This window comes from Panthera uncia, chromosome E1, assembly GCF_023721935.1.
Source record: "Panthera uncia isolate 11264 chromosome E1, Puncia_PCG_1.0, whole genome shotgun sequence".
In the NCBI taxonomy this organism is placed as follows: domain Eukaryota; kingdom Metazoa; phylum Chordata; class Mammalia; order Carnivora; family Felidae; genus Panthera; species Panthera uncia.
This window is the reverse complement of record NC_064814.1, coordinates 6,096,159-6,112,678: the sequence shown is the minus strand read 5'-3', so window position 1 is coordinate 6,112,678 and position 16,520 is coordinate 6,096,159. Positions and strand designations below refer to the sequence as shown.

The 16,520-nt window shown below is 57.5% G+C and overlaps 1 protein-coding gene across 2 annotated transcripts; it reads right to left on the bottom strand.

The window, feature by feature from the left end:
• Positions 1-9,792: 9,792 nt before the first annotated feature.
• Positions 9,793-16,256, bottom strand: USH1G (USH1 protein network component sans). 2 transcript variants are annotated; one of them, XM_049635795.1, is made up of 3 exons: positions 15,683-16,256; positions 12,250-13,467; positions 9,793-11,346 (listed from the first exon to the last, which is right to left on the bottom strand). In XM_049635795.1, the coding sequence occupies exons 1-3, from the start codon at positions 15,844-15,846 to the stop codon at positions 11,343-11,345; spliced, it is 1,386 nt and encodes a 461-aa protein (XP_049491752.1). In that variant the 5' UTR covers positions 15,847-16,256; the 3' UTR covers positions 9,793-11,342. The 2 variants fall into 2 exon arrangements, with proteins under 2 accessions (XP_049491752.1, XP_049491753.1); XM_049635796.1 differs by lacking the exon at positions 9,793-11,346 and having other exon boundaries at positions 12,246-13,467.
• Between the last annotated feature and the right edge of the window lie 264 nt (positions 16,257-16,520).

The following is a 16,520-nucleotide window of genomic DNA, read 5'->3' as shown; positions in this document are numbered from 1 at the left end:
ACCTGAGCTGAAGTCGGATACTTAGCCTACTGAGCCACCCAGGTGCCCCTGTATGTTCTATTTTAATTAAAACATTTGTTTTATGTTTCTAGCTGGTAAGAAGTTTTTGTTTTTGTTTTTGTTTTCTAAGAGATAAAAATCAGGGGCACCTGGGTGACTCAGTCAGTTGAGCATCCGACTTCGGCTCAGGTCACGATCTCATAGTTTGTGGGTTCGAGCCCTGCATCGGGCTCTGTGCTGACAGCTTGCTCAGAGCCTGGACCATACTTCAGATTCTGTGTTTCCTTCTCTCTCTGCCCCTCCCCTGCTTGCGCTCTCTCTCTCTCCCTCTCAAAAATAAATAAATGTTAAAAAAAAAAAGAGATAAAAGTCAGGAAGTAGACATCATCTGTAAATCCAGCAACAGTGAAGCGTGGGAAAGCAGGTTGGGGCTGGTATCTCCGTTCTCCTGGCCATGGGGGTTGGCAGCTGGGCATGTGGGGTTGGGAGAAGCACCTGGTCTGCCAGACTCTGTCCCATTCCTCTCTGGACCCCACACACACCTTCCTTATGTTTCCTGAGCTTCCTCCATAACCTTCAATCATACTTACACACCCATCACGCCTGGCTGATGTTTACCAGCTGATGGACAGACCAGTGTGAGTCAAAACAGGTTGCCCGAAGGAGAAGGGGCTGGGGCTTGGCACACAGACAGTCCCTCCTGTTCTCTGGATGACACCCATTCCCTGGGGTCTCACACAGTGGGTGGCACATAGTAAGTATTCAGTAAACATTGGTTGAATAAATGAATAGATGCATGAGTGGAAAGATTAGGAAGACAGGCTCAGGAGAAAGGAAGGAGGAGATCAAAGTTAAAAAAATTAGATGATGGGGGCGCCTGGGTGGCTGGGTAGATTGAATGTCCGACTCTTGATTTCAGCTCCGGTCATGATCTCATGGTTCGCAGGTTCGAGCTCCGCATCAGGCTTCATGCTGACAGTGCGGAGCCTGCTTGGGATTCTCTCTCTCTGCTCCTCCCCTGCTTGTGCTGTCTCTCTCTCTCTCAAAATAAATAAATAAACTTAAAAAAGACACGGGTCCTAACTTGAGACGGGTGAGCCCTCCTCCCAGGCCCCAATGGGCAGGGTGCCAGGGGACCTACCCAGGCAAAACTGGGGGGCAGGGGGGCTGTATAGGGATGGTGTTAGAAGATGCTGGTTTTGGCCTTCCAGGGACCTCTGGAGTTCCCCACCCGGGGGCAGCTATGATTCCTCCCTTTTGCAATTCACATATTTATTTGCTGGGGTTCATTGGGGTTAATTATCATTGTGGTTGGGGTGGGGTGGGAAGGAGCCTTGCCCCAGCCCCAGGGCCTGGAAGGGGATCGTGAGAATCAGAGATAGGTTTGGAACCTGGAAGGTGGGTACTGGGAGGCTTGGGGTGGGGGTGGGGGGGGCCATGGGGTGGATTAGAATGGCACCTCCCACCAGCAATGCACCCATTTCTAGGCTCCAGGCCTGGGTGGCTGGATCTGTAAGCCTTCCTTGTCTTCCGCCCATTCATGCTACCCCCCCAAATCATCAAAGCCCAGCGAGGCTCGACTCCAGGAGGCAAGCGGCATTATTCACAGGGGTGGGGCCGAGCACTCTGGAGGACAAGTGGCCAGGCCGGGGCTCAGATCTTGATCGGCTGAGAGTGGGACCGGCATCCCAGGTGCCCTTGGCTCCAGCAGGGCAGTGCCACACCGATGGACTGTCAGCATCAGCCTCACCTCCAAGGACCCTAGCCCTGGCCCGCCACAGCTGCCTGTACTGTGCATCCCACGTTCTAGGCCACCAGCCGCTCTGCAGGGACGAAGCCAGGTTGGTGATGGCCCAGAGGGGCAGGCCAGGGAGTGAGACAGGTGAGGGAAAGGGGGCCAGCCTCGAGCTGGTGGGGATGCTGCTAAGGCTCTGAGACTGTCAGCCTGTCCCCACCTGGCGGGAAAGGACACTGAGACCCAGGCCACCTTTCCAAGTTATAGAGCAAGCTAAGTCCTTGAAAATCCAAGGCTGGAATTGTTAGCAACCCAGACTCCCGACCGGTGAGGTTTTCCAAGGATCCCTTGGTCCCTCTCACCATGTCAGGTCAGCACCACAGTCCAGTGTGTGTGAGTGACTTTGGGGCATAGATTAGCCTGAAGGGTGTGTTGTTGGGCCTGGTGGGGCCAGCGCCAGGGCTGGAAAAGGAATGAGGGCCACGATTCTTACACAGTGTGGAGGCGACTGAGAACAGTCTACTGTCTGCTACAGCAGGGCTCTGGACTCAAACACACCCATGTTTGTTCTTGCTGTGTGACCTTAAGTGAGTTGCTTGACCTCTCTGAGCCTCAGGTCTCTGACAAGGTGATTTGCAGTGGATGAGGGTGATACTACCTAGCTTACTGGGTCGCTGGAGAGAGTAATAAGATCACTTCTGTACTACGGATATCAATGGACCATAGGGCCAGTGCTCACGGTAATGGCATCGCTAAGCCATTCCTTGTGCTATGGTAATTATAACATTATTGTAATGCTGAATATTGATATGACTGAAATCTAACATCTATTGGCTGGGGTTCAGGGGCATGATGCCTCCTCCCACTTCTGTTCTACGATACTGAACCGGCTGTACAGAAGGTGTGGAGACCAGGGAAGAGGGAGTTGCGGACAACCCGGCATGTGGGTTCTCGGTGCTTCCAGCTCAGGGATGCCCAGGCCTGGCTGATGCCCACCGAGCCCTCCCCATCCCCAGATTCCTGTCGACCAGGTCCTCCGCCTACAGGGTGTCACGACCTGAGCTAAGGGCTTCATATAGTGTAGCCTCCCAACAGGCCTACAACGTGGGGTTTGGTTAACTCCACTCACAGGTGGAAACTTGGAGGCTTGGAAAGGCAGCTTAGCCTTCCCAGCAAGTGGCACAGCTCAGCATCCCAACTGGACACCCCGGCTCAGGGGAAGTTGCCCACCCAGGCCCCTGGGGTTCTGACCCCCAGCAAACCAGTCACCCAGAGAGGGTTTGGGGAAAGTTTGGTGGGAACCCCCGATTCAAGACAAGGGATGGGATGAGGACAGGTGGTGTGGGTGGCTGGGGCTTCAACCTTCCACTAAAGGAGCTGCAGCTCTAAATATAATAAGTGAGAGAAGGAGTTGAAATATAGACTGTAGACAAAGTCATGGAGTCCTCTGTGAGTGTGTATGCACATACGTGCACACACATGCACACACACACGTGCACATGCCCCTCTCCCGGGAAACTTGGCCCTGAAACAAAGATCAGCGAGCAAAACCACAGACACACACAAGCACGCTCAGCTCGCAGGAGAGCTCTGGGTCCACTGCACTCACCCTGGGCTTGCATAGAGTCAGTGCCCTCACGCCCATCACACACACACACACACACACACAGGCGCACAGGGGCACACAGTGGAAAGCAGTCAGGAGTAGATCTCGAGGCTGAGCAGGAGTGAGGTAAACAGGAATGGAGGAAGAGGGAGAGACAGTGAGTCCAGCCTGTCCCTCCTCCCCCCTCCCCAAATCCTGCCCGCTGAGCCCGTTCTGACCTGGGGAACCCACGAGCTGCCCTTGTGCCAGGTGAGAGCCTGGGGAGGTGGCTCAGGGAATGGGGTAGAAAGAACCAGGGTTTGGGGTTTGAATCCCACAGCCCTGACATTTGTGCTCTTAGGGGCTTGGAAAAATGACCTAACAGACCTGAGTCCTGGTTTCCTTACCCATGAGGCGGGGCAATGATGCTGTGCTCAAGGGTTTGCCGTGCCTGGTATACGAAAGTGCTAGATTTATGCTCTGAGAAGACAGCTAGCAGGGAGTTGCAGTGCAAATGCACCAGAATTGACACCCTGGTTTGGGCACTTGCTGGCGGGTCATTGGCTCTCCTGAATCTCAGTTGCCCCATCTGAGAAATGGGGCTAGTAAAGAATGCCTTCCTGCCCTTGCCCACTTGAAGAGACTGTGAGGGTGCTGTGACTCTGTGGAAAGGGGGCAGTGGTGTTGGGGGTCAGGGGTCAGACTGGCAGCTACTGTTGTCCCCGCCCCCTCTCCTCCCAGAGCAAGCCCCTTCCCCTGCTGACCAGGGCCCCATCAACTACTGTTCAGGGTCCAGAGGAAACACTTCTCAGGAGTGTGCATATTCAGAGCAGGGAGAGGGTCCCACAGCCCCCCAAAATGCCCATGCAGACCCACGTGGGCCCATGGAACAAAGAAGCCACAGTGAGAGAAGGTAAAAATGAAATTTGTAGCTTTAAAAGCTTTCCAGGGCTCACCACACTGGCACGCCCCAAGGGCCTTTCTCTAAAGACCAGGCATTAGGGGCTCTGAATGGACTTGCCAGAAGTTTCCCTACCTCGGTCTCCAAACCCCATCAGACTTAGTCATTCAGCTATAGAAACCCGGGGAGCAGCTGGTCCAGAGTGCAGCTATGCAGAGTCAGACAGACAAGGAGTCAGGCCCTGTGTGTGCTCTTACTGGCTGTATGAGCCACACAACAACCTAGTGTTCTTGAGTCTCGGTTTTCTCCTCTGTCAAATGGGTTAATTGACCCCCTGTAATTATTAAATGAGGCTGTCATGTGAATTCATAGCCATCACAGATGTAAAGTGCTGACATACAGCAGGTGCTCGATAAATGCTCACCATCATGATGAGACATGGCACAGACAGGAGCCAGCCTGTCTGGGTTGGAGCCCTAGCTCCACCACCGCCAGCCCTGTGAGCTTGGGCACGTTTTACAAACATCTCTGTGCCTTGGTTTCCTCATCTGAAAACAAGGAATCACAACAGCCCTGGAGACCATGTGACTAACACACTTGAAATGCTTGGGTCATACCGCGTGTTACTACTATTATGGATGGGAGGTGAGACTCAGGTCAGAGACCCGTGCTGTGTGCCTGCTGGGTGCCAGACAGCTCTCATACAGGACCCCCAACAGAGAACCCACTTCGCAGATGGGCCTGGGTGGCTCAGTCGGTTAAGTGTTCAACTCTTGGTTTCAGCTCAAGTCATGACCTCACGTTTTGTGAGAGTTCAAGCCCCACATCAGGCTCTGCGCTGACAGCACAGAGCCTGCTTGGGATTCTGTGTCTCCCTCTGTCTCTGCTCCTTTCCTGCCTTTGCATGTGCACCTGTGCAGTGTCTCTCTCTCTCTTTCTCCCCCACCCCTTAAATAAATAAACTTTTTAAAAAAAATGGGGGCACCTGAGTGGCTCAGTTGGTTAAGCATCCGACTTTGGCTCAGGTCATGATCTCGCTGTCCATGAGTTCGAGCCCCATGTCAGGCTCTGTGCTGACAGCTCAGAGCCTGGACCCTGCTTTGGATTCTGTGTGTCCCTCTCGCTCTGCACCTCCCCTGCTTGCATTCTGTCTCTCTCTTAAAAATAAATAAACATTTTTTAAAATTTTTAAATTTAAGGAAGGCCATTACACGTCCATATTAAGGAAGAAGAAACACAGCAGTTAAGTGACTTGACCAAGGTCATTGCTTTGCCATGGCAGGTCTGGAATTGAACCCATATGCATAGTCACTATGCTGCCCATGTAGTTCAGTCATGACTTCAGTGGTTTTAGCGCTGGGTTCCAGGAAGCCTTAGGGATCCCTGGGGGTGCCTCGGCCTGCTGAGTTTGAGGTGTGGGGTGAGGAGAGGAGGGGCCTTTAAGGACAGGCTGGGCTCCAGAGTTCTGGTTCAACCTGAGACACGACCAGGACCAAGATGGGGAGGGGGACAAGGAGCCTGAACGCATGGGAAGACAGATTGAGAGAAAGACACCAAATCTGCTCCTCTCCTCACACTTCTGACACCAAATGTGGGCTTTTCCCCACACCAACAACCAATTCTCCAACACTGGGCACCAACCAACCTGTAATTTGATTCCATTCTGAAGTTGACTACGGGTTAGTGTCAGACTCTACAGATCCCAGGGTTCGGTGCCACAAAGACACCCTCACTTCCTGGGTCCCCGGGCTACCTGCACTTCTGCCCAACTTGGCTACAAATTTGGGGGTTCCCAGAACCTACCCCTGAGCCTCAATAACTTGCTAGAAGAGCTCACAGAGCTGAGAAAAGAGCTTTACTTACATTTATCAGTTTGTTGTAAAGTGTGTTATAATGGATCCGTATTAACAACCAGATGAGGAGATACATAGGGTCCAGAAGGCTCCTGAGTGCAGGAGCTTCTGTCCCTGTGGAGCAGACACTACTCTCTCGTAACATGGATGCATTCATCAACTCAGAAGCTCTCTGAACCCCGTAGTTTAGGGTTGCTTATAGAGGTTTCATTATGAAGGCATGATCGATCATTAATCCGATCTCCAGCTCCTCTCCCCTCCCCAAAGGATGGAGAGGCACTGAAAGTTCCAGGCTGCTAGCCATAGTGACAAGCCCCCATCCTGAATCTGTTCTGGAGCCCACCCAGAGTCACTTCATGTGAACAAAAGATATTCCTATCACCCGGGGACCTCCAAGGGACTCAGGAGCTCTGTGTCAGGAGCTGGGAGCAGTTACCAAACATACATTTCTTATTATGTGACCAACAGCAAGGGAGACAGAGGTCTAGAAAGACAAGGCAACAGAAAGAGGGGATAGAGGAGAGACTGAGCAGGTGCCCCTGTGTTACAAGGAGAGATAGGGCAGAGAGACCAAGGGATAGGGAGACAGAAAGGGGGACAGGCAGACTCCCTAGTCATGACAAAATGCTTCAGACCCTTGCTTCCCCATCTGGGCCGGCTTTTACCCTCCCACACAGCCCCCCAGTATCTTGCCCAGTGGACCCACACCCCAACTGGCCCTCTCTCAGCCCAGCCCCTCAGGACAGGTGGGTCAGCCCAGGTGCTTAGGCCACTGAAGTTGCCAGCATCCTGCCCCCACCCCGCCATGCCAGCCTGAGTCTGGCATCTGTCTAGACCAGGCACGACCAGGTCAAGGGGACCTAAAAACTCCCACCAATGGATACAAGTGCTTGGGAGGGAGGGGCGGGGGACGATATGCCATGGTTAGGCATAGTACCACGGAACTTTGTCTCTGAGGCCTGGTTTGTCCACCTAATAGCTCTGTGACCTTGGGCAATTCATATCCCTGCTCTGACCTTCTGTTTTCCCACCCATAAAATGGGGATAATAATCATAATATAGTCCTTGTTTTATAGAGCTGTGGCTTTATTGTGAGGATTGAATGTATATAAAGTAACATAAGCACCTAACACCTTATACGTTCTCAACATTAATAGTGAAAAAACATGAAAGCTTACCTCTGGAGACAGGAGTGGCTGAAGGGACCTGGTTAGGGAGCCTGAATTTTCCTTAATTTACTGGGACCTAAATATGTCACAAAACCTCTCTGATGCTCAATCTTTTCATCTATGGAGTGGGGCTAAAACTCCTCACCCACCTACCTCACAGGAATAGGGAGAGTTTTTGATAAACTCTAACGTTCAGAGAGTAGTATAATGCAGCCAGGCCAATGGACCTGTGATTCTTCCTCCGGAAAAAATGCCCAGCTCCTTGGGCAGCCCAGGAACAACTCTGATTCCCCAGGGGTCTTCCCACCGGATAGCGACCCATCCTTATCTAACCGACGATTCCTTAGCCAGTGGCTGATCCTCAACGCCCCCAGCTGGTCGGAACAGGATGCCTTCAGTACTGTCTCCAGGAGCTGGTGTGACGGGTGGGGTGGCCAATGGGGCTCAAAAAAGCAAAACTGCTCTCTGGAAAGGCCTAGGACTTACCCACGGTTGGGGGAGGGGGCCACAGATGCAGTGAGCACCTCATGGGCCCAAGACCACCGATAACTGGTCATTACTAAAGGGTATGTACTGAATACCAGGCAGGTGTGCTAAATGCTTTCTTGTGCATTAACACTGCATGATCATTTCACCTCCTAATGATCCATGGGGTTAGCACTGTGAGTATAAGTTATAACCACCTATTTCATTTGAGGAAATAGACCCAGAGAGGCTGAGTAACTTACCCAAGGCCACACAGCTGGGAAGGGCCAGAGCCAGTTTTGCCGCCCAGATCTGGCTGTCTCCTGAGTCCTGCCATGTCCTGTGCAACCCAGGCTTATCTCAGAGGTGACACAGGCATGCCCTGGGAGCACAGGGCCGTCGTGCTGTCCAGAACTGGTCTCACACGGGGATAGGAGGCAGCTGACACCATGGAAGGGCATCAGGACACTTAGTGCCACTTTGCTCTTTTGGCTGCTCTGCTATCTACTGCCAGGCCCTTGCCCTCTGGGCCTCAGTTATCTCATCTGTAAAATGAGGTTGTCCCACATACCCAGAGGCCCTTCCTGCCTGATTCATTCTGACACCTCCATCTCCATCGAATTAGTAATCCCGTTTATGATGTGACTTCAGAGCAGTCTAGGGCATCTTAACATGGGGTCCCTGGACCTCTTGGAGCTCCAGGAACTGCCTGGAATTATGAACGAAATTGTATATGAGTGTTTGCCTGCCCAGTGTGCATTTTTCCAGGGAAAGTGGCCCATATTATTAGCAGATTCTAATACCAAAAGTCTAAGAGCAATGGATTTTTCTAAACTTTCCTCGATCTAACCTCGATCTAAATTTTAAGGGGAATGGGTCGAGAGGGCTGAACCCCTTACCGTGTAAAATTCTTCCCTTCACTGTGTTTAAAGTCCCCTCAGACTTCCCACAGCTGCACCTGCTCTTGTGCCTCAGGCTTCCACCCTCGGGCCACACTGACCCATGGAGACCCCAGCCCCCAGTGCTTCGGATTAGCCCCTGCCTCTACGCTGAAGTTCCTATCTGCTGTCTTGTTATTCAGTCCTCACCCCCCATGTCCGTTCCCTGGAACAGCGGCGCCACGACTGGCGGGTCTTTCCTGAGGTAGGTGCAGTGACCAGGATGGCCAGTAGGGGTCGCAGGATGGACAACCCTGTGGAGCATCCGACAGAATCCCACCACTCCGCTGGCCCCCTTAGCAGCCTGGGGGAGGGGGGGCGCGGGCAGGAAAGTGTGGCAGCAGTCAGGAGGCTAGTGTTCTGAGTCTGGATCATCCCCTTGGTAGGCCTCCGTTTTTCCATCTGTAAAGTGGAGGGAATTGACCTAGAACCCCAGATGGTTGCTAAGCAACCTTCCCGCTGGGACATCCTCTGGACCATTCTGATTGATGCTGGAGGGAGAGAGCTGTCTTGAACTCCCTTTAGCAGAAGCACTTGACCCAGCATCCTTAGGAAATGAAATAAAATGATTCCAGGGCCCTTTCTCAGGCTTGACTGAGCAAACAGAGGCCATTGTCTTACAGCTTAAGGAGAAGCCTTACCTCTGGGACAAAGGAAGGTTCTAAATAGGGCTGCCCCAAGAGCTGCCTGGGGTGGTGAGGGAAATGGGGACTGCACTGGTGGCCTCCCAGGGTGGGCTGGGGCCTTGAGATGAGGGTTTATGCAGCCTGGGTGATGAGTGGTGGCCTCCTTGGGTACAGCTTCTGCCCATGTCTGGAGAAGGCCAGGCAGGCCCCATTGGAAATGGAGAAAGCTGTCCTTAGCAGCTTCAGCCTGGACCATCCCCCCCACTCAGCTTCCAGCTTGCCTGTCCCCATTCTTCTGAACCCTCCCTCTCCCTCAGCTCCAAATTCTGGGCCCAGAAACAGCAGGGTGAAGACCCAGGGATGAGGGAAGGCCCTGCAAGGATGCATGGGGGTGGGGCATGCCCAACCATCCATCCCTGGACCCCCTCCAGGGGGCCCATGAGGACCAAGCCCTCTTTGGTACACAAAGACCTTCTCCCTCTCCCACCCCCCAATGGTTAAAGAACGAGACACAGGCGTGACAACGATACAGAACATTCTCTACAAAAGTTATAATGAGCCTGTGGGAGGGGTACTTTGTGTGGCAGTGGGAATCCCAGAGCCTGCCCCACCCCGGGAGCTGGGAGAACAGGGAGGAGGCTGAGGCAGGACACAGACAGGGAACAGAAGAAAAAGGGCAGCACCTGGGGCTCTGAGAAAGTCGAGTCGGCACTTGGGGGCGGCCCCAGGCCCAGATGACAGGGCAAAGGACTGGCATGGGCTCAGGGTGGCAGCGACAGGCCACCAAGCCCTCTTTGTGGGAACGGAAACCGCTCCCCCGTCCCCCTCCCCCAGCACAGACACAGATGCAGAGGGAGGCCTGTGGCATTCTTTGGGTATCCCCTCATCTCCTGACCTAGCCAAGGGGGCCCAGGAAAGAGATGGGAGCTGCAGTGGTGCTCCCGGTGGGAGCGGGAGGGTCAGGGATGCGGGTCCGGGGCTGGCCTCCTCCCTGGTCTCACTGCCATCACAGAGCAGGGACACATACTGATCTCCTGCTGACCTACCTACACAGAACCTCGCAGCTGCCCAGCCACCTCCAGACCCGGAGGGAAAGCCACCAGCCAGCCCCCAGCACAGACACACATGCACAGGGCCCTGGGGACCTGGAGACAGTCAGCAGCTTAGATTATCCACATCCCCAGTCTCTTCCATGTCCCAGGACTCGCCCAAACTAGGCTAGACACCCAGCTGAGGCTGTTGGCAGATGCCTTTCTCCAGCCCAGGACACGCCCACCAGGCCTCGGGGCCATAATACTGCAGATTATTGCTCTAGCACCTTGCATCTATTGGCCTGACCCTCTGGGGTCCCTGGAGGGGGACCAGGCTGGAGGCCTGAGCGTGAGGAGGGCAGAGTCAGGCCAGGCCCCACCACCAGGTGAGCTGGTAAGGGTGCCAGTCACCCCCACTTCATGCCAGCCTGGCGCTCCAACTCCCGGACATGGCCAATAGGTGAAGGAGAAGGGGGCTGGCTTGGGGCAGGAGTGGGGACCAAAGTCAGGGCATTTGGCTGAAGAGTCTAGCCAGGAACCTCCTCTCTGCGGCATGGGGGGGAGGGGAGGGAGCCAGCCCAAACTCTTCCCTTCACAAAAATGTAAGAAGTGAGCAAGTCTCCAGCCTGAGCACAGCAGGACCCTCAGAGGAGGGGTGGGGAGAGACAGTGGCCCCTGGGACAGGCCATGTCCCCTCCACACACACTCCCATCCAGCTCTAATGGGTATGTCGTCTATCCCCTGGGACCCCAGGGGTCCCCTCCCCTTCCTCTGGAGCTGGCCTTCCAGGAATCCACATGTCCTTTAGGGCCATTCAGATGGGAGTGGCTCAAGGGCTCCTGGACCCCTTGCTGGTACCTCCAGGCTACACCTCCGTTGTGGAGTGTGGACAGGCTTTCAAGGGAGATGACCCACACGGTCTTTGCTCCTGGGGAGGGGCCGGGGGGGGCTTCAGGGCTGGCGACCGTGAGGACCTCATGGCCTCACGGTGGGTTGTGGCAACTCGCAATTCATTTGGTCTGGAGAGAGGAGCCCCCTGTTACCTGGAGAGAAAGACACAGAAACAGACTTCAGGTGAGGGCTTTCAAGACATCATTTTAAACCAAGACCAGCCATTTGGATGACTGACCCTCTCCTGGCAGGCCAACGGTCAGGGATGGGGACATTGGCCTAGGGGTTTCCTCCCCATCCCCGGAACTCTAAACCAGACTGCCTCCCCACACCCACCCCTGCCCAGCCATGCAGGGTAAAAGCCATAGACACCAAAAGGGGGCAGCAGCATTTGCTGGGCTTGTGGGATGCCCTGAGAAAGGGATCAGGGCAGGGACGGCCACCCCACCAGTGCGGTAGCAGACTTGAGCTCTCCCTGACAGCTTTTGAACGTGACAACTCTCCTTCCATGGGAGTCACCTAGTCCCCAGGCTCTAGAGCCACACAGACCAGGGATCAAGCAGCAGCAGGCCCTTGGGGTGAGCCGCTCAAACCCTCTGAGCCTCCCCTTGCTCCCCTGGAAAATGGGGATGATACAGCCCCTGCACCCAGGAGCTGGGGAAGACTCAATTAAGGGACACATGCAGCGGTATCTCCAGCACCCAGTAGATGGGAGGGCTCAAAACATCCGGGCTCTGATTACTATGACTACTGGATCTCAACTGTCCTAAGACACCCATTTGGGGGCATTTTGATTATCTCCAAAGTCAAGGTGCATTTTACATTAGCTGTGATAAGAAGGCTTCCTCCCTTGTCATGAAACTGGCAGCTTCATTTTCAGAATTGGGGGTAAACAAATTCAGTGGGACCTCTTGTAATGGATGGGGACTTAGATTTTATGAAATACGGTATTGACCCCCTCCCCCACCCCCTGCCTCCACATTCCCGAAAAGGCAGATACCACCCGCAAGGCCTTCTGACCCCTTTTCCCATCCCCCAAAGCCCAGGACACTCACAACTCTGTGTCCTCCAGAGCAGGCGGGCGTTCCAGCGCCTGCCTCCTCCTCCTCACGGCCCCCAGAATCTTCTTGCGGGGCCCCAGGGGGACGCTGATGCTGCGGAGGTCAAGGTCGGAGCACAGCATCAGCGCTTCGAGGTCAATCTTCTCCTGCCGCAGGAGGGAGGCGAAGTCGTCCATGTGCAGAGAGGCCAGGAAGGTGTCCAGCGGGCTCGTCTCGGGCTCCAGGTCCTCATCCAGGCCCAGGTCCAGCTCGTCCCAGGGCAGCTCCTCCCCGCAGCTGCGGTCCTGCAGGCTGTTGGCACTGCCCAGGCTGTCGTCGTCCAGGCTGGGGGAGCTCTGCAGCCGGCCTCGCGGCGCGCCCCCGCCGTCCAGCGCCGCGTCCTCGCGGCCCAGCCCGTGCAGCCCGCTGGTCAGGTAGTTCCGGCGGAACACCATGGTGCCCAGGCCGGGCCGCGTAAACAGGGAGTCGTGGCCTGAGTCGGTGCTGACCTCCGAGTGGGCAGGCTCGGCCGCCAGCGTGGCACGGGAGACGCTGTCCTCGTCCGAGAGGAACATGTCCCGGAGCGGGGAGCGGCCCCACTCCTTGGGGTTGGCGTAGGTGCCCTGGCGCACGAACATCACGTCGCTGCCCAGCTGCAGGCCCGAGAGCGAGCGCACGCTCTTGCGGCCGTCCTCGGAGATCTTGAAGGTGCCCTCGCCGCCCTGCTTGCGCCGCTCCAGCTTCCGCTGGATCTTGGCCTTGCCCCTGGCCGTGCCGTGCAGCGTGGCCTGCGAGTAGGGCGGGTGGCTGCCCAGCGCCAGGTGCTGCAGCCGGCGGCTCAGGGTGCTGGACGTGAGGCTGGAGAAGCTGAGCGTGTCCGACCGCTCGGCCAGCTCGCGCCGGTAGCGCCGCTCCATGCGCTCGTGGTGCTTGCGCTGCATCTTGGCGCACTCGCGGATGCGCCGCTCCGCCTCGCGGAAGGCCTTGTCCTTCAGCTTGCCCACCAGCTTGGGGTTGAGGCTGCTCTGCTTGGCCGCGATGGAGTCCAGGTAGCGCACGCACTCCATGTGGCCCTTCATGGCGGCCATGTCCAGCGGCGTGTGGTAGTCGTTGTCCAGGCACCAGATGTTGGCCCCGAAGGACACCAGGAAGGAGAGGCAGTGCAGGTGGCCATTGGAAGCCGCCAGGTGCAGGGGCGTGTTGCCCCAGATGTCGCACTTGTCTGGGTCACCCCTGCAGGGAGGACACGCGAGGAAGGGTGATGAACCAACACCATTTGGGGCGGGCAGGCGGCACTGGCTGCAGGTGTAGGGAGCTCCCGGCCCGTGTGGGCCGCCCCACGGGCACACCGGCGGGACCCGAGGGCCCGAGATGTCTCCTCTGACTCGGGAGACACCAGGCAGACCTAGACAGAGCCCGGGGGGCGGGGGGAGTGGCCCCAGACTCGCAAGGGGCGGGGCGACCGAAAAGGCGGGGCCGGGGCGGGGCCTTCCCCAAGAGAACTGATGGCTGGGAATCTCAGGGGATAAATATTTGATGCCCAGAGAGACAGGAGTGAATTATTCATGGAGCCCAGTGGGGAGCTGGCCCAGAGAGGTGGTGGGCCAGGGCGAGTCTGGGTCTCTAGGCAGGCGTGGTGGTGAGTGTGGCTGCGGGTGCAGGGTGCCCACAAAAGAGGAGGAGAGGGTGATGGGTGCCGAGCCTGAGCCCTGGGTGAGTGTGTGTGAGAGTGTGTGCCTGGGCGTCGGCGGGCACGGCCACGTCTGCAGGGAGCAGGGCCAGGCCTGGCAAGGCTGCGTGTGAGAGCAGGTGTCGGGTCTTGGCCTGGGCTGGGAGGGGAGTGTGGGGGCAGCCAGGTCGGAAGGGGAGGAGGAGGTGAGTCTGCAACCTGGGCCCAGCAGCCCTCCCTTCCCGGGGCTGCCCCGTCTTTGGGAGCCCTGTCAGGCAGGCTGGCTTGAGCCTGCCCAGGGGACCCACCCAGCACCCTCCAATCCCCTCCGCCACCAGACCGTGCCCCCTTGGGCATGCTCCGGCTGGCTTCTCCAAGCGCTCCCCTCCGGCAGGGGCCTAGCTCACACTAATGAGGCCACGAGGCCACCCCGCAAGGCTGGAGGAAGAATCACCCCCTTGTCTCAACAGTTCCCCCCACACACACAACCCTCTCCACGCTTCTCCCACTGGTGCCAAGTCCTGCAGGACAATGTGGCAAGGAGCTGCTTGGCATCTGGCCCATGCCCCATCCAACACCAACCCTTGCTTTCCGTAGGAGTTGGGGGACTTGGTGCACCGGGAAGCCACCGTTTTCCCCTCCTCCCATGGACCTCTCTGATGGGAGGAGCAGGACGGCAGGATCGCTGTGTGCTCTCTTGGTGTGGGAAGGCGCCGGCCTTGGCTTCTTGGAACGCGGCTTAGCTGCCTGGTGTCAGGGGCTGCTCCCACCTGCTGCCCGCCTGAGGAGCGGGGCCTCGGAGGGAGGGCAAGGGGGCTCCCCAGCCACCACACCCCACGCACCACATGTTCAGGCCACAGGCCAGCATCGGGCACCAGGGCCAGCTGGGCCCCTTTTGTCTCCACCGTGATTTCCCAGGGCCTGAGATGCTCATAGTAACCCTCCTGGGGCACGTCTTCCACTCCTTTTCCCTGGCCAGGCTGCCCAGGTGTCCAGTTCAACCAGGTGACCTCTCCGTAGAAAACCGTGGAAGCTGGAGAAGTTGTCCACAGTGTCATTCAGCCCCGGGAGCCCACGTCAGCAGCCCTGGACCCCGAATTCCTTAATCGCTACCTTCAAACCACTTCCCTGGCTCTGACACCTGGACTCTATGCCCACTCTTCCCCCCAAACAACTCCTAAGCGGGGGAGAGGGAGGCCATCGTGGGGGAGGGGTACAGAGGGAGTTAATGAGGTGGCTGTGCGGAGTGACATTTGGTGCTGTGGACAGTGCCCATAAATCCCGAGAATGAGCTGGGAGAGAGCTGTGTGAGCCCTGGCCTGCAGGGAGGTACAGCACCGGCTGGGGGGGGGCGGGTGCCCTTTGGACCCCAGGCCCTCCCGAGTAAGGAGCCTGTCCTGCCACCACTTCTGCCCCTTCTCTCCCATCCCCACTCTCGCTTCCAGGTGTGACCCAACCCAGGAAATCTCTCCCACCTTCCCCTCACTCTGCAACCCCTCCCGCAATCGTGGGCCCCCAAATCCCAGTCGCTCCCCTCCTAGCCCCACATCCAGGTCACCAGGGTCACATGCCTCAAGTTGTGCCCCCTCCCACCACCGCGAGGCTCCAAGCTTCCACCTTAGCGTCAGTAGAGAAGAGGGTGGCTCAGAGGAGTGGGGGGAAGGTACCTTGGAGTCTTGGGGACTGCGTCTCAGGGTCTGGGAAGGGGCCCAGGACTCTCTTCTCCCTCCACCACCCCCTCCACCCCCGGGCTTAGGCAGGGCCCGAGTGGGCACTCACCCTCGGCTCACGATGAGACGCAGCGACTCCAGGTTGCCATGGTAGGCAGCCCAGAGGGTGGGAGTCATGCCATCCTCGTCGGGGGCGTTCAGCTCCTTCCTGGTGGCCTCTTTGAGGAGCTCCAGGTAGCCGTCCCGGGCCGCCCGGTGGTACTGGTCGTTCATGGCGCCTGACTTGGACGGGGAGGGCAGGGGGCACCAGGAAATGCCCCCCGCGGGGGAGGGCGGAGGGGTTAGGGCTGAGGCATGGGGTTGGGGGAGGGGGCCGGGCAGGGGCCGGGCCGCCAGCCCCCGCTGCCGCAGACGCAGGTTGCGGAGCGCCGGGAGCCGCCGCTACTCCGACATCTGAGCCGCTCGCCCCGGGAGGGAGGGGGGAGAAGGATCTCCCGCCGCCTGGGGAGCCGCCCCCGGGCGGCCCCTGGGTCCTAAACACCCTGCTCCCGAGCGCGCAGGAGTGACCCACGCGAGGCCCTGCCCTGTTCCAAAAGTGGTCACCTCAGCACCCCGTCCCATGAGGCCTAGTCTGCGGACGGTCCGGAGTCTGTCGTCACGGGAGCCCCCGCTCTGCGGCTCCCGATGTCTCCACCCGTCAAAGGGACGGGCCAAGGGCTGGGGAGGGGTGTCCGAGGGCAGTCTGGATCGCTAGGACAGTGGGCCTAGGAGGGGTCTGAGGACTGACCCCCAGACGGCGAGAAGCACCCTGCGTCCCGGCTGCCACCACCGCCACTGCCCCCCCCCCCTTACCGCGGGGTCGGGGAGCCGCGCTCCAGCAGGGGGCGCTGGAAGACTGGACGCGGACTCCGCGCGTCTCTGGCGAACTTGATACCCAAACCCGGCTG